The 27,197-nt window shown below is 32.9% G+C and overlaps 1 protein-coding gene across 1 annotated transcript; it reads left to right on the top strand.

Annotated features, from left to right (window-relative positions):
• The first annotated feature begins 263 nt into the window (after window positions 1-263).
• LOC111516663 (poly(A)-specific ribonuclease PARN) lies at window positions 264-25,253 on the top strand. Its single transcript, XM_074184812.1, has 12 exons — window positions 264-421; window positions 480-672; window positions 3,019-3,339; window positions 3,393-3,675; window positions 3,889-4,010; window positions 4,527-4,645; window positions 4,699-4,809; window positions 12,169-12,238; window positions 12,296-12,351; window positions 12,403-12,489; window positions 12,575-12,821; window positions 24,997-25,253. The coding sequence occupies exons 1-12, from the start codon at window positions 403-405 to the stop codon at window positions 25,112-25,114; spliced, it is 1,746 nt and encodes a 581-aa protein (XP_074040913.1). The 5' UTR covers window positions 264-402; the 3' UTR covers window positions 25,115-25,253.
• The last annotated feature ends 1,944 nt before the right edge of the window (window positions 25,254-27,197 follow it).

Genomic DNA, 27,197 nt, shown 5'->3' with positions numbered 1-27,197 from the left:
ATTTTTGTATTTGATGAAACCAAATGTTTAATAAATAAACAATCATAATTTTCTGGAAAAAAATCGTGATATTTTATTTATACATTATGCCATGTAAGTTCCTGTCGTAATCTCAGAGTAATGATATTTTTATTACTCTGAGGTCGTATTCAGTTCTTTTATGCATATTACTTGTACAAATTAATTTCGATGTTTCACATCTGCCGGTCGTCCCGTTACGGCTCAGAATTCTTTTGTTCTGTAGTTCTGTAACAGTATTCTGTGGTTCTGTGAAAATTTTAGAAAAAGAGGTTTTGAACTAATTTGTTTTTCTTGATTGTCTTGATTTCGAATTTTAGTTTTAAATTCTCGGGATGGTTAACATTTTTGAATGTGAATGATAAATGCAACAATATAATAAATATGGAAATAACAAATTCAAGTGAGTTTATAATTATTAGTTAATATATATTTTAATGATTTGTACACAATTGTTTTAGATTTTCATTCAGTATTACCTGATGTGGAAAAAGCCATTGAAAATTGTTCATTTTTGAGTATAGACTGTGAGTTAACTGGCTTGTATTCAGTTCGCAATATAAACTCATTCGATACGCCATGTGACTATTATGAAAAGATGCGAAATAATTCTAAGGATTTTTTGGTAATACAATATGGACTCAGTACTTTCAGGTAAGTTTACTCATGTGTCTAGTTACAGTTTGTAGCACACCAAAAAGTAATTACACTTGCTTGCCTGCAGTTCTGGTTTTTCCAATGTTCAAATTGATCAATTTGTCTCTCGAATGACAAAATGGTTTAGACTTTCACGGCTGAGGTTTCCAGTGTTACTGTTTTTCGAGTTTGAAAGACGAGGATTTTTGGAATTTCTTCCTGACGTTTCGCTGGCGCGAGTGGCTAGCTTATTCAGAGGTTTAGCCATCATGGCTTGCTGTCCGATGACTTTTAGGCTTCGTGAAGCGTATTTATGCTTTGTCAGGTAATCAGTTGTATTGGTACCTGTATTTGTACCTGTACTTGTACCTGCAATTGTACCTTTACAGGTTAAGGTGACTGAATATCTTCCAACTCTCAAATATTATGGAATTTTTAGTTGATGTTGAAGTTGGTTTTGGCAGAGGTATATTGGCAATTTGCCAGGTGTTATATATTCTTTCGGAAGGAAAATTATTTTTTCTTATTTAAATTAGACATACTGTTTCTAGAATGAAGATGCCCCAGAAAGCCAGAAAGCCATACCATACCTCAGATGAGACTCAACTAAAGAAAAATATGATGTTTTTCCTGCTACTATTCCCAACTCCTTGGTGATGACCCTGATAGCATAGCAGCCAGGTGCAAGTTTTTTGTTGAGATATTTTGTATGAAAAGAGAAATGAAAATTTCTATGTTTTTTTACCACTTTTATTTGTAACTAACGTTACTGCAGTTTTTGTCCTATATGGACATTCTCAAACTTATACAATAAATTTTGTAACGTTACTTACAAATAAAAATGGTAAAAAAACATAGAAATTTTCATTTCTCTTTTCATTATGATCTCCTACCATGTAGTAGCGGCTACATCCATCAATTTATATTTTATATGTTCATCAAACTCACATATAACTCTTCCAGCTAGACAAAGATAGCATCATGTGTACTTTTGGATCTTTGGAAATCAAACTGTAAGCTATTGTGTATATTGTGCTTTTCCAAAAATGTTAGCAACTTTTATTTTACAAGCTTGTCTATCACCTTTGACAAAGTAGATATTACTGAATTAGGACGAAAATTGGATGGCTCATCAAGTTCTTCAGTATTTGTATGTTTTGAAATGAATTCTTCTGAAATTCTTATGTTACTCAGGTAGTTTAAAGGGTTTTTTGTATTGTTATGTTGAGTTTAAGTTTTTTTGCTATTGCACAATAATACACATTGAGGCTATCTGGTTGCACTGGAAGCTTGTTTGTTTTGCCTCTCAGATCATTGAAAATAGCCCAGTTCTCTTTAGGTTTATTGGACGTCTTGGAAAGTCTCTCAGTATAATATTTTTTTTAGCACATCTAATAATTCTTCTATAAATTTTCCGGTACTTATTGAAATGGCTGTGGAAGAAATCAGTTTTAGTGTATTTCCTAATCATGTGTAGGGCCCTCATATTACTTGAAGAGGTTCTGATTCCTTTGGTTATCCAAGGCTTTTTTATTTACTTTTTGCATGGTCCGAGAGTGACATGAGGATAACAAGAGATTGAGTACCCTCTTTATTAATATTAAGACAAACATAATCTAGAGTAGTAGTAGTAGAGAATTTTGATATTCGAGTCGATTGTCTTATTTGCATTGTCAGTTTTTAGCTTTATATTTTCACCAATACCTTTCTTTCTTTTTGTATTATTGAAAATGTTGGATATTTTGACTAGGGAAAGTAAATGCACCATTCGAAGTTAATAATGCTGACAAATCAATTACCTTTTCATTATTCGTTTTAATGTTTTAAATATTGTTATAAAAAAATTAAATTACCTTTCAGTTGGAATATTTTCGTTGTAACTATATAACATTGCTTCACAAAATCTACAGTTACTTTGTCACCACTCGTTCCAGTGATATTTTATTTTAGTAGGCGAACCCTAACCACTTTATATTACCAAGATTATCATAACTGTGCTAAGTTGCTGCTGGTTTATTGAAACTCAAATTTTTACAAGTATATAAACACCGCGAACATTCCCCCTTCAAGATTCGCGATCTATTTTGTTCATTTCAACTTGCCTAAAATGCCATCCCTATATTCATCATTATCTCTTAAATTTAGAACTTTGATCTAAAAAGACATGAATGTCGCTGTGTGATAATTTTCCTTGTTAATTTGGAATCAGGCCTGAGAAGCAGTTGATAATGTATTTTGTTCGAAGGCTTTTTAATTAGAAATTAACAGCTTCTAATTTCTTATTTTATTTCATCTACATATTTTTAAGTGAATTCACCAATTAATTTCTGGAAAATAATTGAAAATTATAATATTTTATTTCAGATATAGTGAGGAAGACCAGAATTTCAAGCAACAAACCTACAATTTTTATATTTTCAGAAGACCTCTTAACAGAAATATCCCAGATCAAAGATTTTTGTGTCAATCTTCTAGTATAGACTTTTTAATCTCTGAAGGGATGGATTTTAATAAATTATTCAGGGAAGGTATTTCATATCTTAATGAAAATGAGAAGTCTAAGTATGAAGCTAATTTGGAAGAGGCTCATAAAAAAAAATCAGAAACAATTCAGTCGCAAAAAAATGGAAATGATGATAATATTCCAATACCAGACAATGCAAGGCCATTCATGACTGATGTTGCGTAATCAACGTAAATAACTTATTTATTCCATTTTCATCATTATTTATTTCCAGAGAGCAGATAGAATTATTTTTACAAGGGGATCAAACGGAACTGCAACTTCCTAAATGTAATGCATTTTTGAGAAAATTGGTGTATCAAATGAAAAAGGAAAAATTTGACAAAAAAATATTTTTGGAAACCAGACAAATTGAAAAGGATAGGATTTTGGTTGTAAAAAGAGCCATGAGCCTGGAAGAGGAGAGAGAAAATCATGAAAAAAACTATGAAAGTCAACTGAAAGAACTTGATGATTTCATAGGTTTCACAAAAGTATTGAAAGCAATTGTAAAGTCTGTAAGTTGATATATCAAATAATTTACTTTTTGATAATATAGCATGTTATATCAGGAATTTTTAGGTTTGTCTCTATATAAACCAATTTTTGGGCAGCATTTTTATTAAAATTTATCATGTTTTCCTTGCTTTTTTTACGTTTTTTAAATATATCTTTATTTAGGAAACAAAAGTTTCTCCACACATGAATATTAATTTTTATTTCTTTTGCAGGAGAAACTTGTTATTGGTCATAATTTATTGTTGGACTTCCTTCATAGTATAAATCAGTTTTTAGTACCTTTACCAGATGATTACGAAGAATTTAAAGAAATGGCTCATAATCTTTTTCCAAGGTGAGCATAGTTCTACAGTTGTGATATTTTGCTTCTTTTTGACAAGTGGATGAAGCCAATAATGTTAAATTGCATTACAATAAACTCAATCCTGTACATCTTTTCATCATTTCATGAGATTCTACCTTTTGGACTACTGAGCACATTGTAAATTTTCCATAAATTCTTCTATACTGGTTGTTTTATAAGTTTAATAATATAACCATCTCCGAAATTATTACATAGTAACATCATTCACCACACTTGGCCGACGAGCGTTGGGTACATTGCTGAGGGATTCGAGGAACTGATGGAAACAATGAGAAGATTGCCTGAAGGCAAGGCTCGAAACAAAATCGATAAATCAGTGTAACTTCGTACCTGCAACCTGTCAAGGAAGTTCCTATATGTGAATATATGCATAACAAGCAACTTGATGTTGATTTTGCAGTGTTTACTCTTATCACTTTTCACATGTTTCTGAATATTTCCTTATTAGTATAAATGTATGAATCTGATACAAATTTGGGGTTTTAGGGTGATAGATACAAAGTATATGTCTAGTTCAGCTCCATTTGATGATCTGATATCTTCAAGTGTATTGAACCAAGTTTTGGATAGGGTTTCAGAAGAACCTTTCCAAATTCCAGACATAGGTAATCCAATCAGTTCATTATGAATTATTGATTATTTTTTTATCATGTTTCAGTGATTGAAGATGGTGGCCAGGGATATAAAGTCTCTGATAAGAAGGAACACGAAGCTGGTTATGATGCTTTTATAACAGGAGTCAGTTTTTTGTCTATGTGGAAATATTTAGGTATACTGTTACAGTATTAGTATTTTTTTCATCAGGGACAGTAATTTCTTAAATACAATAATTATTAGTAAATAGTGATGCGTCTAATGATCAACAGCATACAAATGTTGATATAACTGATATTTAAATACTCACCAATCGTTCTGTTGTTATTTTTCATTTCATTTTCATTTATTGTCCTCAAAGACGAATTACATTTATATAGGAATAGTCACATAATAAATTAAAGACTTCATAAAATATTTTACAATAAAACTAGTACATCACTACAAATTATAAAATATAGTCCTCCCACCACATATGAACTTGCGTCTGATAAACTCATAAACTTCCAAACACAATTTCATACAGTTTTCCCCAATAGATGGAGTGATTCAAGAAAAAAAAATCATGTGTATAACTCATTAATGTTTTGTGTGAATCGTTTGAAATGTGACGATATTATCTGTGAGAAGTCTGGGCGGAGTTGATACACAGGAAGCTTTCATCGAAAATGCTACCTAATTCACTTCTTGATATTACAAAACAATTTACTGTATAATGTTTTTCTTTTACGATGCCGCGATGGCATTAGTCTGTCTTTTGTGTAAAGGTTACTGTACCCATTTTATTGTTTAAAATTCTGATCACATATAATGTGGTAGTTGCTTTACCTGTAACACTATTAATCCTTATCAAGCAAATAGTTAGTTGTTTTAACCCTCTTAAAACAGCTTTTGCTTTATTTACTTTTCATAATTTTTTTCAAATATTTTCACAATAATAATCAATGATTGAGTGAATGATAACTGAAACTTTCATTTCAAGTTCATGGTGGTTGAAAGGGGTAGTGGTGGTTCGTATATATACCACCAATCTTAGTGAGTGGTACTTATATACACCAGGAGACCCCTGCAGTGTAGTTGTGAACCTCATAAAATATTAAAAAAAAAACGTATTGTCAGCTCAATATTTTCAATATGAAAGAAAAATGGTAACAAAATGATAATTAAATTCAGAAAATCATGAATGGTAACTTGCTGAATAATTTGCAAATAGCGGTATCTCACATTGTTGAGAAATTGTTTTTGTTAAATTTTTTGTTTTTTAGCATCTGTACATCTTTTACACTGTCATATCGTAGGACCCTCGATGGAAAGGTATAGAGAAACATTACCTAATAGTCTTCTCTTTTTAGAAATTTTTCCATTTCTCATTGATTGTCTAACTATTGCGGTTTTTGTGCCTTCTGCAATCAGTTCCTCTGCTAGAGGAACAACAACTTCTAAAAATTAGGTATTTTTGCGTTCACTTGCTTATAGATGATCCATGAATTGACAGCAGCAATCATCACCAAACGGGAGAATACTTTTCTCTACCAGTTCGTTGTTTTGCTGTCAAAGTCTTGAAGCACGGACATTTGATTTGCCATACCAACCCTCCTATTTTTTCCCGATAAAATGTAACCATCTTTGAACAGGAAATATTGACTCTCCCCTTTTCAATTCACCTTTGATCACATAAATATTTTTTCTTGAAGAAATACGGGTTTCTAAGGCTGGATATCGTAGGAACATCAGTTGGTGTTGTTTAGTGTAGTATTTCTTATAGTATTAGGTGTTTGATAGTGAAAATAAAGTGTTGATAGTTTAATAATTCCAAAAAGTTACTTGAACCACCGATAGTAGGTATGGATATCTCACAAAAAGTGAGTGTCTGAATAAAGTTTTAAAACGAAATTAGCTCATTTGATACAGAATCGACACATCAAAAACAACAAACATCCTTTATCAGTTACCTGATAAGAATCCATTCACTTAATGTCCACCCAAGCAACGTTTCATGATTGTTTCCGATTGTAATAAGCTGATAATTCTCTTTGAATTTGACCAAACAAAAAAAAACAAAAAAAAATTAAACCATCACTCTGGAAAGTATACAGGGTGTTTCAAATTCGATCCTCACCATTGGGATCTCGGAAACTATGAGAGATACGAAGATGGTTAATTGGGGCAAAGTTGCGCATTTACCTGACTAACAATATGTCGTTAAGAAAGTTCTGAAATTCCGATATATCCGGATATATCCAGAAAAAACAGAAATTTCAGTGATCCCAAAAGGCGATTTGAATTTTGTAATTGGCTAATAAGAAGACCTGATTTTCCTGTTTTCCTGAAAAATGTAATTTGGACAGATGAAAGCAATTTTACGAATTGTGGGATATTCAACCGATTTAACGAACACATTTGGAACATAAACAACCCCAGGCAGTTCCGAGAAATTAGACCTCAAGTGCGATTTAGTATTAACGTGTGAGTAGGAATTTACAAAGATATAATTTTGGTTCCTCATTTATTTGACGGAATTCTGAATGGAGAAACCTATCACCAGTTTTTAATGTCGATTTTCGAAGACTATTTGGATGATCTACCTTTGACTAACTATAATATCTGGTTTCAACATGATTGTTCTCCACCGCACACTACCAGATGAGTATTTAATTACCTGACTGAAAGGTTTGGTGATAAATGGATAGGGAATAATGGGCCGGTGAGGTGGCCAGCAAGGTCTCCAGACTTGAGTGTTATAGATACATTCTTATGGGGTACAGTGAAAAATAGAGTTTATGGTCAGAGGGAATATCAAAATATTGAGGACCTTCAACACAGCATTGTTAGAGAGTTCAGAAAATCGAGGAGGAGGGAAATTATTCGTGCAGTGAAAAATATTTGAAGAAGGGCGTGTTATCATGAACAAGGCCAGCATTTTGAGCATTTGCTGTGATTTGTTTTTGTCTTTACATTTCAGTTAAATATTGTTATTTGTTCAAAGTTCTATTTTCATTGAAAAGGACACAATGTCTAATTTACCTCATACAAACCGTCTTTATCAAATTTCAATTGTTGATTCTGTCTCCGTATTTTTTCATTGGCTTTTCAAATGAACCAAACTTAGTGAGATTTTGATCCAATAACTTGAACATAGTTCGATGTGGTTGTCATCTTTCGGGATGCAAGTTTAAATACATTTCTGATGTCCTAACACTGTTTCTATCGCATTTATAATAAATTTGTATCATATCTCTTTTTTCTTCATTCGTGAAAGCCATTTTTCGACAAAAATTCAATGACTTGTACAATAACAAAATGTCATTGACTATAACAAATTAAAAGTCAAATTTAGAAATATAAAGTCAAAGCCTATTATGATAAGAATTAATTTTTTTTAATATCTCCAACTTTTCGAAAAAGAATGATAACTTATGATACATTATTGAAAAGGTAAAATCTGGTTCTATTCAAAACAGAAAGAATCCAATAAAGCGCCCATAAAAAAAAAAAGTTGGTGATGGTGGCCGGAAGACAAAACGTCGGATAGCAAATCTGAAAACACTATTACGTTGCAGGGAAAAAGTGGCACCGTAGAAGTGCAATTTATTTTCGAATCTCTCAAAAAATAAAGCCAGAAAAAAATAAAAAAAACATTTTCCGAAATTTTTTGTTTTTTTCCGGATATCTCCGGATATACTCGGAATTTCAGAACTTTCTCAACGGCAGATCCCAATGGTGAGGATCGAATTTGAAATACCCTGTATATTAAAACCTGTTATAATTTCACACACAAAATAGTACAAATAACAACTGATGTTAAAGCGCTTTGAATCAAAGTCAATCTTGACAAAAAAATACATGTCTCTTAACAACCTTACATACATCACTTAACTCTAGTATGAAATGATTTAATATACATTTATTGAATTACTTTGTGAACCATCCTGATTATGTGAAGGTGTCTATTTTTGAGAGATATAAATATCGATTTGTTGAATCCCGATGACAATGATACTACTGATTATTTGAATACATTGAATGAATTTGGTTTTAAAAATCTGTTTAAAAAATCTGTTTTTCCGTTAAACAGCTGTCGCATCCCTACGAACGTCAACCCTCAGAAGTCGAAATTTGTGCGAGCTAAGGATTAACGAGGTCTTACCTTTTAATGTGTGATTCCTCACACACGTCACTCCTACAATAAACACATCGACTGGGGTTCAAGGGAACAGTGAAACCTGTTTGTACCATATCTTTTATATCATTATATCACTCTTGAAAAAGAGGAAACATAAAATATTGCAGATTATCGTCCTATATCCTTAGTAACCCATTTATTATTAATATGTTAAATGATTATTAGAAAGAGGCTTGTGTCGTATCTCAATAAATATAAAATAATATCAAATAGCCAATTTGGATTTAGGAAAAACTTATCAACTCAAGATGCTGTTTTATCATTGACATTGAAAGTTATTGATGTTTTAAATGAAAGTAAACCATCGCTGTACATATTCATAGACTTATCGAAAGCTTTTGACACTGTCGGTCGTCATCTTCTCTTACAGTCTCTAGAGGACATTGGAATGTAGGGTAATATATTCATTTTCATTGTATTGCCTTATGGTATTGTTCATCGTTCATATATTTGTATTATTATTATCTACATTCATTATAGTTTATACTCTTACATTCTATATTTTACATCTAACATTTTATAGTTCATTTTTCTCACATGTTACATTCTTCTCTGTGAAACAAGTGCTTACACTTATCGCAAAAGTTCCTTATTCACTACCATCATGTATTCATTATTGCATTTAAAATATTGTAGTGAATGAAGTTATTACTATTATTATATTATAAATTCACTCTTGCAAAAAACGATTAAAAAAAAAGAATAACATCCCGTTTTCTAGATTAGTTGCAAGAGTAATGACAACCTGGTCTTCCACAGTTCCTTCTTGGGTTTGTTATTTCTCTTTACCTGTGTAGGGTCACATATCAGCCACATTTTGATTTCCATTTTTACAGGTTTGAGAAACATATACTGTGTGATTGAAGATTAAATCTTCATTCATTTAGTCATTGATTCATCTATACTCTGGAAACAACTATCTGTTTGATATTTTTTGAAAGTTTTTTCAAGCAAGTGACAATATCTAAGTAATAGTTTTTTTGGCATCCTTCGGTTTTCCTGGTGGAGCAAAATGCATCTACGATGAAAGTAATTTATATCATTTATACTCAAGAGGGTAGTATATTTCATTCGGGAGAAAGTATTTTACTTCTTTTCTGAATAATTTTATATAATCATATTTTATTACATAATTAGAAAAGTAATTAAATATTTTTGATACTAAGTAGGTAAATTACCTGTAGATCTGAGGCAAGGAAACTCAACTTATATTTGTTATTGAAAACATATATGAAAACGTTAGTCTAGAGTCTAATGAAACCTTAGAACAGTTCTTTACAAGAATATGAATTGATATTCCCTGTAATATGGCGTGAAATAAGTTTTTGATTGAAAGCTCCTGAGGTCAGTCCCGAGTTCTCCCAGAAGCAAATATCAAATCTCAACAATGATTCAACTTCCACACAATGTAACTGATTCTAAAGTAGAATGGATCTAATATTATAAATAGCTATGCTAAAGATTACAGTTTTGATATATGTGGTTCGCCACATACTTTCCAATTTGAGTTTTTTTATTCTTTATTTTCAAGTAGTAAAATAATAGATACGAAAGTTAAACAAATTATGAAACAACAAAAATTAGTTAGCGCTCCGGGACTACTTGATTGATTCTAGTGGCTCATTTGCCTTTTCAGCTGCAGGAAAACCTGGAAAAACCTGCAGCACCACATCATCTGAAGATCGTAATCTGCCAATGTTTTCTATTCCATAGAATAAAATGTAGGGTGTCTCCAGAGGCTCCAATAAATTCAAGATATCGCCAGAATATTTAGTGACAGGACAATCATCAAACTTGAACCAATCCGTTTCGTCTTTGACCAATGCTTAATAATGACCAGTGGTCTGCTAGATTGAAGTGTTCATCTATTTCGAACCTTCGTAAGAGTTTGCCGCTTCTCAATAGAGTACCATTAGATGAAAATAAAATGTCTTTAAACTTATCAATGAGCTGCAAGATAATTCACTTCTATCAAATGTTCAAGAAAAAAATTGTGTGTATTATATGTTTAATTTACAACCGAAAACACATTGTTGAAGAATCTTTCATAAAAATAATATGAAGTCTACACGTGAGGTGAATTAATATATTCTAGTTGTTTTCTCTTGTATCTATTTGTGATGAATAAACATATTCATTATTTACGGGATATTATAGAATATAATAATATAATATATAAAGGAGCTTTATGAAAATATATAATTTTGCTATGGATGGCATAAAATTATGATTTTGCGTATTCCACTTTGTAGAGGTCTTTCTTCGCGACTCAAGAAGTGAACAAATGTAGTTCAGAAGAAAATATTTTTTTTGAATTGGTTCAAGAATATTACCAAAATTGTCTGGTCGATTCAAAAGCATTAATTTGTCTCTTAGTGAGTGGATATTTATTTTTATTTTCAATGTGTGGTACATGTTCGATGTATTCACATTTTATTTCATCAACCATTATATTCATTTCAATTGATGAATTGAATCTTTTTTTTTGCAAGGCCTATGGTTTTTCAAAGTGAATAAGAACAAGGTCAAGAGATGTAATTTAGATTAGATTTATTTTGTGAGTTTTCATCAGGTTACAACAGAAGGAAAATTATCAGGGTAAGTGATCATTGTATACAAGAATCTTGCCCACTGAGAGTCAAAAATGACAGCCTTCTACATTTGTCCGGTTCATACATTTGTCCGGTTAAGATTTCTGCCATAGTGGCGTCAAGCCAATATTAGTCTGAAATTCGAGAGTATTGAGGTCATTATGTCACCAAGGGTTTCAATAATCAAAATAACCATTTCTGGAAAATATTCGCCCCACCTGAAAATGAAAACCACACATTGAATATAATATTACTTTTGATAGCCAAGGTTGGAGATTGGGTGGAGATTGAAAAAGATTCAATATCGTTCTGTGTACAGGGCAACACCAATATCTTGTCAATACCATAGGAGTGCTGAAAGGGGTAAGATAAAGAACTCGTAGGTCCGCGTTAATTTCAACTCCTCTGCGGAGTGAGACCTAACCCCTGAATTAAGAGTCAAACAATACCTCTTTTGAAATGTCATCGATTTCTCTATTTAAAATATGTTTTTCCGTTAATCTCCATTTAGCCTAAAATAGAAACTAGGGTTAATTTTTTTCAATTATTCAGTATTCAATATGGCAACTTTGCCATAATTTAATAAATTCTATTTCTTACTATTTTCACAATTACCATGCAAGGATCTGAATTTGAATAGTCCAGCATATTTTGTAAAATGAAGTATCGGATTGATTAAATAATTATTCATTTTGGATCATCAAGGCTAATTGAATTTTTTTGTGTTTCTCCAAAATGAAAATTTTGGTTCTTGTTGCAGGGGTGAAAAATAACTTGAAAGATAGTGAAATTTTTGGCAATATGGATCTCCTGGAGCCTTATTTGAATAAGTATGAATATGCACTCCAGGAAATATTGGAAACATTATTAATATCCTTTTTTTTTAGAATTTTCTTGATGTTTTTGACTGATAATCAGTACTTACATTTGGCAGGGGAAGATTGTGAGTTTTACAATTTTGTATTATGAAATCACTAATATTTGTTCTTTTTAGTGAGAGTATCCAGAGATCATGTTTTTCATTTAACTTTTCCTAAAGATTGGAAATTAAATAATATTTTACAATTATTTAGTCCATTTGGTGAGTGTAAATTATGAATTACTCTTTATACCTTTAAAAAAATGTCAGAAAAAAATGATACAATATTGTTATAACCATTTTTTAGGCAATGTTCATGTATCTTGGATCGATGACACTTCTGCCTATGTTGGGTTGGCCAAGCGAGATCAAGCTGCATTAGCATTCAAAACCCTATCTCAAAGTGATTCTTACAGTATTATGCTGTATGATAGAAGAAGAGCTATCTTATCTGGAATATCGACACCTTTATGTTCCCCTAAAATAGGCAAAAAAAGAAGATCATCAGAAAGTTTTCCTAGTTCCAAAAAAAGAAGAACAGATAGTTTTGGCAGGTTAGGAGGTTTCAGATATAATTTCAAAATGATGTTTTTGCACATGATAATATTAATAATAATAATGATAATAAGCTGTTTCAACTCGACGTAAAGACCCGAAAAATGATGCATCTTTATAGGAGTTTGCATCCCAAAGCGTCCGTTCCACAGTTGTACTTCCCCCGACAACAGGGAGGCCGTGGACTTTTGAGTTTGCAGTGTTTACATGACAGAATGGTACTGGATGTAGCCTGTAAAGTCGTCAGTAGTTTGGATCTCCCTGTCTGCATGGTCCGCGACCATGTGAGAGCAGGAATTGGAAAATTTTTCTTTAGGGCAGCTGCTCGAGCAGCTGATGAACTCGGTTTAGTTTTCGACATTGAACGAGGTGATCACAACTCTGTCATTGAGTTGGAACCCGTTCAGCAAAAGGCTCATATAAAAGCCGCAGAGATCACTTCACTTCTGCGGCAACACAAGAATAAGTCAATGCATAGGGTCTTCTCCAATGACATTGAAGACCTTGGCTTATCAAAGCGCCTGGCTTTCGCTTTCCTCAGATCGAGTGGACTGAAGTCGGAAACTGAAAGGTTCATCATGGACTGCCAGGATGGTATCTGCAACACTTTAGTCTACCGCAGTCGCGTGATGGTTATAGAGTTTCCTGAAACAAGGTGCAGAGCCTACCGCGGGGCGTCCGAGACACTAATGAACTTGCTATCAGCATGTGCTATGCGGTCTCGGCCTGTATCCATCAACATAATGTGGCCCTAAGAGTGCTTTATTACCATCTATGACACTCTCACGGTATTGACGAGACACCGGTGTTGCTCTACGCTCCGGGGAATATTGAATCCGTTGTGGGGAACGAGTAGTGCCGAATTTATTGGGACTATTCGTTCTCCACCCTCAGGCTCATACAAGCTAATAAGCCTGATGTAGTCCTGTAGCCAGTTCCTGGCTAAACGAATATCGTCCGAAAAGAGGAGGAAAACGGATAAAATATCGAGATATTCTCTTCGAACTCCTCAGACTCTATCCAGAGAACTATGTCAAGATGGTTGTTCTGGTTATTGGAGTGCTTGGTGGAATGATGCCCTCTATAATCTCGAGTTGTAAAATCATACCAACTTGCCGCATTAAGGCAGAAATCTTAGCCGAACAGATTCAGAAGGCTGTCATTCTTGGCTCACTGCGCTTGCTCAGGGCACATAATTTCCGGACTCAATGATCACTTACCCCACGGTGTAGGGGTTGGTCGTTGGTTGATAATGCTGCCCCCCCCGAATGTATCCGGGCTTTGTGAGATAGGTCCTGACCAGCGCATACTACGGTAAAGAAAATAAATAATAATGATACTTTATTTCCAGTCAGACAATGAAATTGTGTAGGAAGTGTCAATACAATCTAGCTAAGGGCAAATGAAAATGGTTTTTGGTTCTAGATGATGTTGATGGAGTCCTAGATTTGTTGTAAAAAGTGCCTTGTATGAAGTATACTAAAAGTAATTGCTATTTTATCTGAACAAATCATTTGGAAAACTTTTCATACATCATTTTATATAGATAGATAAATGATAGATAGTTATATGATAGATGGTTTGATAGATAGATAGATAATAAATATATTTCTTTCTTCAGGTTATACTTTCAACATGAGATTTTTCAAAAAGGTACAAAATTATTCACGATAATTAGTTTCAAATGTGAAGGTTAAAAATATTCGAAGGAATATTCCCTCATCATTTTTTTGTATCAAGATGGAATAGTAGAAAGTCAAAAACTTTCTTTCCCAAAAATTAATATTAAAAGTTAAACATAAAATAACTCATTAATAATCACCAATTTTCCGTGCACATGTGCATTGGTAAAGGTTACTTTGAAGTTTGATGCTTGACTGTCCTTACATCATTCTGAAATATGATTGAAAAGTTTCATTATCTGTTGCATATTTCCTTATGTAGTGCAGGGAACGTAAGTTTTTACTTAATATTTTTATACATCTTCTAATTGGTATTTTTTGGTTTAATCTTTTATATAACAAAAGGAAATGAAGATTCAAAAGTGCTCTCGAGATGTGTATGAAAGTTAGTCAAGGGGTCACTGTTCACTAAACTTCCCTTCCACCACACGGTTGTGGTAACTCGTTAAAATTGTTCAGTTTTTTCGTACATCATGGCCAACATTTGTTTAAAATGAGTAGATAATGACTTAGGTGTCTCATTAACTACTGTTAAATACCTCGCACGATAAACAGAGAAAATTTGAGCAAGTATAATCCAGCAAGGCCGTAGCCAGAAAACAATTTCGGGGGGGGGGTTTGGTTAGGTGGAACAGTAGAAAAACATGAAATATAAAAATAACGAAAGAAAGAAAATGGTGTTACATGAAAATATACAGGGTATTCCATATTCGATGGTCTATTAGACGTATCTAGAGAAAAAAAAAGATGAGAATTTCAAATTTTGGCTACCGATGTAGATGGCTGTGATATATCGTTTGAAAATATTTTCATCGCCGCCGCGTTGTTGCCACATCTACATGTAACAGACACCAACTTGGAAATTTCTAATGGAACACCCTATATATTATATCATTTTTGAATTCTGCATCGAAATCCAAGTTACTTTTGTGAATCATGTTCTACACCTATCTCTCACCGTTTTTAAAATAATAATCATTTTGTAATTTTTTTGGCAAAAACATGGTATTTTTAATATTTAATATCGCATGAATTAACTAATACTTCGAACTCAAACTCTGGCAACATTGAGATAAGGTATGGTGGTCATTATTTCAGAACGAAACTCAAATTTTATTTTATACAGAGTGTCTGAAAAATACGACTCAATTTGTATCTTTGAAAAACGACCATAACTAATTTTTTTCAAATAGAACACCCTGTATATTATTCAATTTTCGAATTCAGCCAACCAATGTGAACAACTTTGATCAACTATGTCCTATACCTATCTCTGACCGTTTATGAGATATGAATTCTTCTATAATTTTTTTGCTTCTATACAAATTATAACATTTCAATTACAAAAGTAGGCGAAAAAAGTATTTATTGAACACATTGAGTAATGAATATAACTTTATATTAGTTCAGAAAGGTGTAATGGAATACATGAATGAAATTTCATAGTGGGTGAATGTCAAACATTACTATTTTGACTACATTAAAAAACAAGAGATAATATTGTGAAACTAGCTTCGCAATTATTTGACATTTGATACTGACATACTTGTGATATACTGTTTGGAACCTTTGGTGTAGTAATGAATATTACCGGAGTTTTTTCCCAACACCATATCGTTATTTCTACACCTCGACACGTGTTTCGATCACCAAGTGATCATCTTCAAGAGGAAGATAAAACAAATAACTACTCAAAACTAAAGCTACTTATACTAATCAGGTACAGCATACAGGTAGGTAATCAGTAATACCACCCATACAAGTGTACCACCCTAAATTAATTTTACAATTGGCCTTTCTATTATTTACAATATGTCCTTATGTATTATATAGCTGTAACATTTAAACATACATAAGGACATATTGTAAATAATAGAAAGGCCAATTGTAAAATTAATTTAGGGTGGTACACTTGTATGGGTGCTATTACTGATTACCTACCTGTATAAGTAGCTTTAGTTTTGAGTAGTTATTAGTTTTATCTTCCTCTTGAAGATGATCGAAACACGTGTCGAGGTGTAAAAATAACGATTTGGTGTTGGGAAAAAACTCCGGTAATATTCATTACTACACCAAAGGTTCCAAACAGTATATCACAAGTATGTCAGTATCAAATGTCAAATAATTGCGAAGCTAGTTTCACAATATTGTCTCTTGTTTTTTAAAGTAGTGAAAATAGTAATGTTTGACATTCACCCACTATGAAATTTCATTCATGTATTCCATTACACCTTTCTGAACTAATATAAAGTTATTGTTCAATAAATACTTTTTTCGCCTACTTTTGTAATTGAAATGTTATAATTTGTATAGAAGCAAAAAAATTATAGAAGAATTCATATCTCATAAACGGTCAGAAATAGGCATAGGACATAGTTGATTAAAGTTGTTCACATTGGTTGGCTGAATTCGAAAATTGAATAATATACAGGGTGTTCAATGAAAAAAATAGTTATGGTCGTTTTTCAAAGATACAAAGTGAGTCGTATTTTTCAGACACTCTGTATAAAATAAGATTTGAGTTTCGTTCTGAAATAATGACCACCATACCTCATCTCAATGTAGCCAGAATTTGAGTTCGATGTATGAGTTAATTCATGCGATATTAAATATTAAAAACATGTTTTTGCCAAAAATAATTACAAAATGATTATTATTTTAAAAACGGTGAGAGATAGGTATAGAACATGGTTCACAAAAGCAACTTGGATTTTGATGCAGAATTCAAAAATGATATAATATACATGTAGATGTGGCAACAACGTGGCAATGAAAATATTTTCAAACGATAGATCACAGCCATCTACATTGGTAACCAAAATTTGAAACTCATCTTTTTTTGTTCTCTAGCTACGTCTAAAAGACCATCGAATATGGAATACCCTGTATATTCATTAGAAGACCATTATAGAAATATTAACATCTTTTTACAAAATCATATTTAGTTTTGTATCTTTCTTTGCAGCAAACAAATCAATTACCTCCTCGGTGTCGATGTCAATTCTACGGTGGATTGACATTAACGCCAAACCGTTTAGTCGTTCCTGGCTTGTGGATTTTCTTAAATTACCCTAACTGGTATACACCGTGTTTCGCCTTAAGACACTTGCCCTAAGGCTCTTCAGTACCAAATTGGATAACATTATAGAAAATACACACACTTCATTCATGGATTACGATTTTGAATGTCACGGAATGAGCTTGATCTGCTTATGTCATCGATGACATCGTAATGACATTCATTCACCTATTTGATTTAATCCCAGCCATGAGGAATCTTATTTGATTTGAAAGGGTTATATTTTTAGGAGTGATTAATTTTTGGGAAAGAAAGTTTTTGGCTCTCTACTACTCCATCTGATACAAAAAAATGGATGAGAGAATCTTCCAAAAAAAGGAAGGAAGTAATCAATTTGAAAATAAGTAACTCTATACATGGATGTGTAGATCATGCAAAGAAGTAACTTTCAGACACAAACTGAAAGAAAGTCCTCCTGAAACCGCTACTTTCATATAAACATTGAATAGAGAAAAGTATCTTCTGTATAATTCAGTGTTCATATAGAAGTATTTGTTTCGAAAGAATTTTTTTTTCTTTCGTGTAATTCAATGTTTATATGAAAGTAGCTGAAAGAAAATAGTGTTACATGAAAATATACAGGGTATTCCATATTCGATGGTCTATTAGATGTATGTAGAGAACAAAAAAAGATGAGAATTTCAAATTTTGGCTACCGATGTAGATGGCTGTGATATATCGTTTGAAAATATTTTCATCGCCGCGTTGTTGCCACATCTACATGTAACAGACACCAACTTGGAAATTTCTAATGGAACACTGTAACATTTAAACATACGTAAGGACATATTGTAAATAATAGAAAGGCCAATTGTAAAATTAATTTAGGGTGGTACACTTGTATGGGTGGTATTACTGATTACCTACCTGTATGATGTACCTGATTAGTATAAGTAGCTTTAGTTTTGAGTAGTTATTAGTTTTATCTTCCTCTTGAAGATGATCGAAACACGTGTCGAGGTGTAAAAATAACGATTTGGTGTTGGGAAAAAACTCCGGTAATATTCATTACTACACCAAAGGTTCCAAACAGTATATCACAAGTATGTCAGTATCAAATGTCAAATAATTGCGAAGCTAGTTTCACAATATTATCTCTTGTTTTTTAATATAGTCAAAATAGTAATGTTTGACATTCACCCACTATGAAATTTCATTCATGTATTCCATTACACCTTTCTGAACTAATATAAAGTTATATTCATTACTCAATGTGTTCAATAAATACTTTTTTCACCTACTTTTGTAATTGAAATGTTATAATTTGTATAGAAGCAAAAAAATTATAGAAGAATTCATATCTCATAAACGGTCAGAGATAGGCATAGGACATAGTTGATTAAAGTTGTTCACATTGGTTGGCTGAATTCGAAAATTGAATAATATACAGGGTGTTCAATTAAAAAAATAGTTATGGTCGTTTTTCAAAGATACAAAGTGAGTCGTATTTTTCAGACACTCTGTATAAAATAAGATTTGAGTTTCGTTCTGAAATAATGACCACCATACCTCATCTCAATGTAGCCAGAATTTGAGTTCGATGTATTAGTTAATTCATGCGATATTAAATATTAAAAATAACATGTTTTTGCCAAAAATAATTACAAAATGATTATTATTTTAAAAACGGTGAGAGATAGGTATAGAACATGGTTCACAAAAGCAACTTGGATTTTGATGCAGAATTCAAAAATGATATAATATATAGGGTGTTCCATTTGAAATTTCCATGTTGATGTTTGTTACATGTAGATGTGGCAACAACGTGGCAATGAAAATATTTTCAAACGATAGATCACAGCCATCTACATCGGTAACCAAAATTTGAAACTCATCTTTCTTTGTTCTCTAGCTACGTCTAAAAGACCATCGAATATGGAATATGCATTAGAAAACCATAATAGAAATATTAACATCTTTTTACAAAATCATATTTAGTTTTGTATCTTTCTTTGCAGCAAACAAATCAATTACCTCCTCGGTGTCGATGTCAATTCTACGGTGGATTGACATTAACGCCAAACCGTTTAGTCGTTCCTGGCTTGTGGATTTTCTTAAATAAGTTTTGAAGCGTTTCAGAGAAGAAAAAGTTTGTACGCACATTGCCGTAAGGTTTTTTCATTGTGTTTCGGGGAAGTTTTTTTCAATATTCTCATTCAAACACTTGGTTCGTTTTGCCAAGGACTTGATAAAATTTCTAACGGATTTTATAATTCAAATAGTATTTGTATCTGTAGAGTAGGGAGGGTGAGTGTAGGCCCACAGCACTTAGGCCACATGTGACCCATTGTACATCCTCCCAAGGAGTTGTCCTTCTAGGTCATCGTCAATCCTGTTCTTTCCAGGAAGGTGGACAGGTCACAAGGAGACATCTCCTTTATATCGGCAGGTGTAGGCCAAGACTCGCCGCATACACAGTCTCTCTTATTGAGGCATAGGATATGCCTGATAGTTTCATATTCCTGTTAACACATCCTGCATAGAGATGTGTCCACTAGCCCCATATTATGGAGGTGTTTTCTTAGTTGACAGTGGACAGTCAAAAATCCTACTGTTAAGCGTAGACTTTCTCTGATCATCTCCAGATATTTCTTCGGCGCCAGATTCCCTGGGTCGCCCAGGGTTATCCTGGCAAGTTTACATCCTTTGATTCCATCCCATCTCTTCAGGGGTTGAGCATGGGTGTAACGTTTGGCTAGCCCCACAATTGTCGAAGTCATAAGGCCGTATGTGCCACTGGGTCCTAAAATTTTTAGTCCAGCCGCTTCCTTGGCAAAATAGTCGGCAATACGATTACCTTTACTCCTGTCGTGCCCTTTAATCTACCTGAGGATAATGTTATTATCTACCGAGGTTTTGGCTAAATCTTGGTGGCACTTTATTACTAGCCCTGTTGTCTGTTCAAGGCTAATAGGGCTTGTCTGCTATCAGTGCAGATTGTTATTGTTTTTGTGGCAATTGAGATACCAGCCAGTTCTGTTTGAACCACGCTGGTATTTTTTCCATTCCCCACTTAATCCTTAGGCTTGGTGATCCGGAGTACACTTCACATCCTGAGCCTTCTTTGGTTTTTGAGCCGTCTGTATATATGCGTATTGCATTTGTAGTATTTGACTTCGTGTTCTGTTTTATTTGTATTTTGTAGGGTTCATTGAACACAAACCTGGGTTCAATTGCATTACTGCTTGTCTGCAGCAGAGGTTGCGTAGTGAGTGCTTCTCGCCATAGGCTCAGCCTCAATTGACCCATTCCTACTTCGAGGTTTACACCAGCCGTGATTAATTCCATTGTGATAGCTTTTATTTATTCAACACAGATATTGATGAGCTCAAAAACACTTTTAAGGAACTCAAAAACAAAAATTCTTCTGGTATCGACGAAATATCTGTAAGAATATTAGAAAATCTACCAGACGAAGCATTACATACTCTAGCAGAAGAAGTAAATAAATCCTTTGCAAGTGGTGTTTTTCCGTCATGTTTGAAAACAGCCGTTATAGTGCCAATCCATAAAGGAGGAGAGCTGGAGACTCCTTCAAATTTCAGACCAATAGCTTTACTATCTACCATTTCAAAAGTTATAGAAAACATTGTAAAAAAGAGATTATTGGCATTCTTGAACCAACATAACATATTATCTACAGTACAATTCGGTTTTCAAACTTCTAAACGCACAAAAGTGATGCAATTTTCAACTTTTCAAATGAGCTGTATGTTGGCCTATACGATGGAGGAGCTATTGGAACAGTATTCTGCGATTTTTTAAAAGCATTCGACTGTGTTAATCACAAGTACTGCTCACAAAATTATATTGCTATGGATTCAGAGGAGTGACACTCGATTGGTTTGCAAGCTATCTTTCGAACCGAAATCAGATTGTCAAATTGTTGAATTGTTCCTCTGATATCTCAAAAATAAACTGGGGAGTTAGAAATTCTGAAAGAGTGTATCTTTCTAGACTTACAGAAAGTTAAAACCTGGTGTGACTCAAACTATCTTTGCTTCAACGGAAATAAAACCAAAATCCTGACCTTCAACTTCAATGATGAAAATCTGACCTTTAATGAACAAATCATAAATAACAATACCAGCATAAAATTCTTAGGTATATACATTGATGATAAATTACGATTTGATGACCATGTAAGGACCATAAACAAAAACCTAGCATCGGGCTGCTATGCAATCAGAGTTATCACTACGGAACTCGGAACAAAGGCAGGCAGAATGGCTTACTTTTCTCCCATTGAATCACACTTAATGTATGGCATTTCGATCTGGGGTTTTTGCTGTTATCAGCTAATGAGCTCAGTATTTGTCTTACAAAAAAGAGCTCTCAGATATTTATCAAAAGCTAAGTCCAGGGATCACTGTAAACCACTTTTTATAAAACATGGAATTCTGACCCTATACAGTATTTTTATCCTTGATACAGTGTGCTTGATGCATAAGAAAAAATCCAATATGACAATTGTAAGACCATATAATACTCGTCAAAAAGACGACTTACCCTTACCGCTACCAAAAACGACATTAACCAAACATTCTCTCATATTTGAGAGTAAAAAACTCTTCAATCATCTGCCGAGCCAAGTAAAAAATATATCATGCCCGAGAATCTTTCGGAAAACCGTCAAAAGCATATTTTTAACTAAAGGATACTACAGCCTGCAGGAGTATTATAGTGACAGTATCTTGGGCTAACTGTAGCTTTTTGCATTTTATCTATAAGATTAAATTATCTGTATTCTATATTTATGTGTGATTGCATCGAGAGATGAAAAAAAATTTATATATTTTTACTTATATAATTTTATTTTTATGTTTTGTTCTTTTTACAAATAGACCAAAGATATATGTATTATCTATTGTTTATATCTGCAAATTTTAACCATTTCCTCTTAGACAACAAAGTACATTGATTGATTGAAGTCTTTTGCTTTTAGAGCTTGAACTTTGGTAAATTTATACGGATGCATTCCGTGATTTTTCAAAATTCGTTGTACTGAAGCATGTGATACACCTAAATCTTTTTCTGCACTGTGAATGGAAGCTTCTGGGTATGCATAAAAATATGCCAAAACGTTGAACAGTATTGTCCTCATGTGAAGTAACAGGTTTTGGTAATGTTGAAGGCGCTTTTAACATGGAGCCATAGTTAAGGAAATTATTTTGTAATCTTATAAACTTCCTCTCGTTCATTGGTGTTAATTCAGGATACATTTGGTTGAATTTTCTACAAGTTCTGGCAATGATTTGATCACACTGTCCGTGTATAATAAATAATTTCATAAGAACTTCCTTTGAATAATCGATATTTGCATTCATTTTGGAAGATGATTCAAAACACCGTCGATAACTCTTTGTAAATTACTTATGAAAGTAACCGAACTGCTAAAAGCTTGATAATTCCACTGCTACCTAAATCCAAATTCTAAAAAAAAATAATGTTTCTAGAAGAAGCGACTTTATTGAGAAAACTTGACGATTTAGGTATAGGGACATGATATATCATTTTGAAGCATTTTTCACCATCTCTCAATTTACCGAGTAATATACAGGGGGTTTCATTTGAAAAAATGAACTTTTGACTACTTTTATGCACAATGGAAATAACAGTAATTTTAGCACGTCCTGTATGATATGGAGTCGATTACTTGGTGTTATTTGAATATTTCGAGTTTGTCCAAACTATCATCAAAATATCAACTTTTCATGAATTGAGAGTACTGATGTACTTAATTTCAATTAGGGCTATGTTTTGGACCATATTTAGCACAATTTATTTTTTATCTCGAAAACAGATAGAGATAGGTATAGGACATTATTAGCAAAAAAGTATTAAAATACTAGAGCGATTCCAGAAATGTATTAATATACGGGGTGTTCCATTTAAAAAAATATAATTGCTAGGACTTTTTGATAGAAGTGGCAACGCCGCAATGCTGAAAATATTTTAGATCGATAGAACAGGTAAGGAAATGTGAGAGGTGAAATTTTCAGAAAAATCATGCTTTGCGTTTTCCAGAAACGTCTAACCACCATCGACCGTGAGTCACGCTGTATTTTTCTTTAGTTAGATCAGCACTAGAATATGCCTCAGTTGCATGGTGCCCATACTACACGTGTGACATTGAAAACATTGAAAATGTCGAAATTCGATTTCTAAAGTATATATCCTTCAAAATGAAGACATATTACAACTTTAATCGTCAAAATATTTTAAATAATCTTAACTTAACTGAAGTTACCACACTCACCAAACTACTGTCAGGTGAAGTCGACTGTCCTTATCTTTTAGAAATTATTAAGTTCAATGTAAAATCTCACGATACAATAAATCCTCCACTTTTTTTCATAAAAAAACATAATACTAACTATGGTTACAACACACCGATGTCCAGATGCATGAGATGGTTTAATAAGTATAATGTCGATCCCCTTGTAAACTCATTTAGTGAATTGAAAACATCTCTTGGTGACATAAGGTTAAAAAAAATATACAAAATGCCACCAGAAACACTGTAACTGCTTGACTCACCCTGTACAAAATGTTGAATTAATCAATTTTGAGATATTTAAACGATGAGCATATCAGTGGGTTAATTGGTTTAGTCACATCGTCATTTCATTAGGTTGATTGAGAATTTCATTTTGAATAATGCTGCACTCATCCTGTATAAAACAATATTTTTTATCAAAAACCAGTCTGAAAGTATTGCTTTATGTGCAAGCAGTATCCGTCGCGTAAAACATTTTTATTTAGGATGTTTTCCTGAAAGCAACATTACTTTAAAGAAATGGCCACTTACCTACTGTGATACCCTGTATCTCGAAAACTAGCCATAGGATTTATTTGGGCCCGTGGAGATTTTTGATCAGCATGACTTGAAATACATCATATCAAACATTCATCGAATTTCACCGGGACTCATTTTTCATTAGAAAGGTGCGGGGTTCTTTCATGTCTTATTTTCATGTATGTCATTCACAAATAGAGCGTCTTGTCTTTTCGTTTTTTTCTTTATATTTTCTTCAAAACTGATGTTTTTTCATGCATGCTTTATGATAATTACCAGTACAATTTCAATAGTAACTTTTATTCAAATCAATTTAAAAAAAGCAAATTATAAATCTGGGATATGGCAAAAATCCATGTAATGTTGTGTGAAGTAAGTGTTAATTCAATTTCTTATTTGTATCAGAACCCTCGATAAACTATCTTTGCATTATATGGAATTGAATCTTCAGTTTTAAAACGGTGTATTTTCAGCGTTATAACCAAATATGCCTGGATATAAATTGGATAAATTCAAATGTAATTGTTGAAATACTCTTATGCTTTTCTTGGTTTCCTCGTTCTTCAAATTATTTCAATCTATTTCAAATGCTTGCATTTCTTTTTTCATTTCAGCGTTAGCGTTTTATCAAAACGTTCTATCGATCGCATTGAGGAGGAGAGGGAAGCAGACAATGAGAACGTAATAACGAAAACTAAGAAAACATTCAGCGAGGACAATAGTTGGGATTAAAAAACGCCATTTCAAAAAAATTCGATTTATACATAGAAAATAAATATTAAATATTTTCAAATAAGATCTATAATTTTGTTTTAACCGTACAAATTGAGTGAACAATAATTTTGAATAAAAAATGAATTTCGTACTCATATATTTTTTGTATTCGGATATTTCTCAGGTTAAGTGATGTGTGATTCTGAAAATTTAGTCGGATTTTTATGAGTGTATTGAGATAGTAAAAATAATTTCATTTTGAGTTAGACAAATAAACATGGTCTATGTCTATTTTCTGAAGTAAAATATCTGATATCTGTATCGTACTGTTGATCGAGGATTTACATTTTCTGACTTACAAAACAAAGACAACAAATTCAGATTTGATATTGTTATTTATGTTTGAAAAAATATATTTTAAACAAAAATGAAATAACTTATGTTAATGACTTACCTTTTATTTAGCAGTGAGATTTTAGTTATGTTAATTTAGTAAATAAAAAAAATTACTTTTTAAAAAGAATATCTTATTTACATGCTTTGAAAAAGAAATCTTTAAATTAAATCAATTATTGATTAATACATTAAACAATTTATATGATTAAAAAGAGATTTGCCTATTGTATAAAAAACATATTTTTTTTCTTAGAAGATGTTTCTTACATCATGATCAAGTTACATATTGTATTCTTGTTCATCTAGACAGAAAAATTCAAGAAAGAAATGGGCGCCTATGGTAGAGGATGAGGCCTGATAACTACATCTTAGGCCGGCCACTCACGTACAGTACTGACACTTATAACTGTACAGTTAGAACTGATAGTTAAAACTGTACGTGTGTGGCTATTTTGGTCACAGTTCAACTCCAATTTTTCAACTGTACAGTCTAACTGAGAGAAATGAAATTATTCATATTTTTTAATGAAATGGCAAACTGAACTGAGTATGTGTGGCGGTTTGAACTGGATTGTCTATCCTACTCAGTTTAGTTTGTGTCGACAGCTCGGGTCAAACTTCTCCCCACTACGCAAGACTAGGTGCCGTTTGTTTCTCCCACAGGCAGACAGGTGAACGTCGCACATCAACTTAGCAACTATAGAGTGTGCATCAACATGTCGCGCAAACAAAACCAAGTTAGTATCGACTTTATCGAGCTATATCGATCAGAACCTTGCTTATGGCAAGTTATATCTGCTCACATTACCATGATCGTGCAAAAAAGGATGCAGCGTACAATAAATTGTCAAAGAAGTTGGAGGAATTGGAATCTGGTGTCACAAAAAAAAACTGTTATGGCAGAAATAAACAGTTTGTTCCAAGGGCCAATTTCTGCCCTTAACTATATTTCTAGACTAGGATAGTCGCAAAGTGCGTGACCTAAGCAAACTTACGCTTTTTTTGCATTTCAATTATTATTGTGTATTGTGACACTTAACGACATCTAGTGGCGAGTAGTGGTACTATGTACTATCTTTTTCAGCTACCCGCTAGGTGGAATTAGGCGTAATTAAATATTTGGAACTACCGCGTTTGTTCGAGAAAGTTCTGGTTGTAGCTAGTCTATTGTGAAATAAAGTAACACCCGTCAATAAAAGTATTTTGATTTGACTTATCGTTTTTATGTGTGATTTGTTAGTATGGAAAAGAAGCGAAAAATCGACAGTGAATGCAGAACGTTCCAAGAAAAATGGAACTTTCAGTATTTTGTGATTGAGTCCAGTAATAAGGCGCTATGTTTAATTTGTAATGAAACCATAGCTATTCTCAAAGACTATAACATTAAACGACACTATGAATCGAAACATCTTCAAAGTTACTCCAAGTATACAGGAAGTTTGCGGAAGGAAAAATTTGAAGCTTTGAAACACGGACTCAAATCGCAGCAATCTTTGTTTACCAAAGCGAATACTGAACAAGAGTCTGCAACTCGCGCCAGCTTTCGTGTGGCTCTTGAAATCGGAAAACGTGGCAAACCATTCACCGATGGAGAAATGATAAAAGAATGCTTGATTGCAGTAGCCGAAGAAATATGCCCCGAAAAGGTAAATTTATTTGAAAGTGTCAGTTTGTCAGCAAACACCGTGGCTCGGAGGGTGCAAGA

Source organism: Leptinotarsa decemlineata, unplaced genomic scaffold, assembly GCF_025532065.1.
Source record: "Leptinotarsa decemlineata unplaced genomic scaffold, Ldec_3_MD MMD2_tig00026358_RagTag_RagTag, whole genome shotgun sequence".
In the NCBI taxonomy this organism is placed as follows: Eukaryota; Metazoa; Arthropoda; class Insecta; order Coleoptera; family Chrysomelidae; genus Leptinotarsa; species Leptinotarsa decemlineata.
The sequence above is the reverse complement of the archived record's forward strand: the minus strand, read 5'-3'. Positions and strand labels throughout refer to the sequence as shown.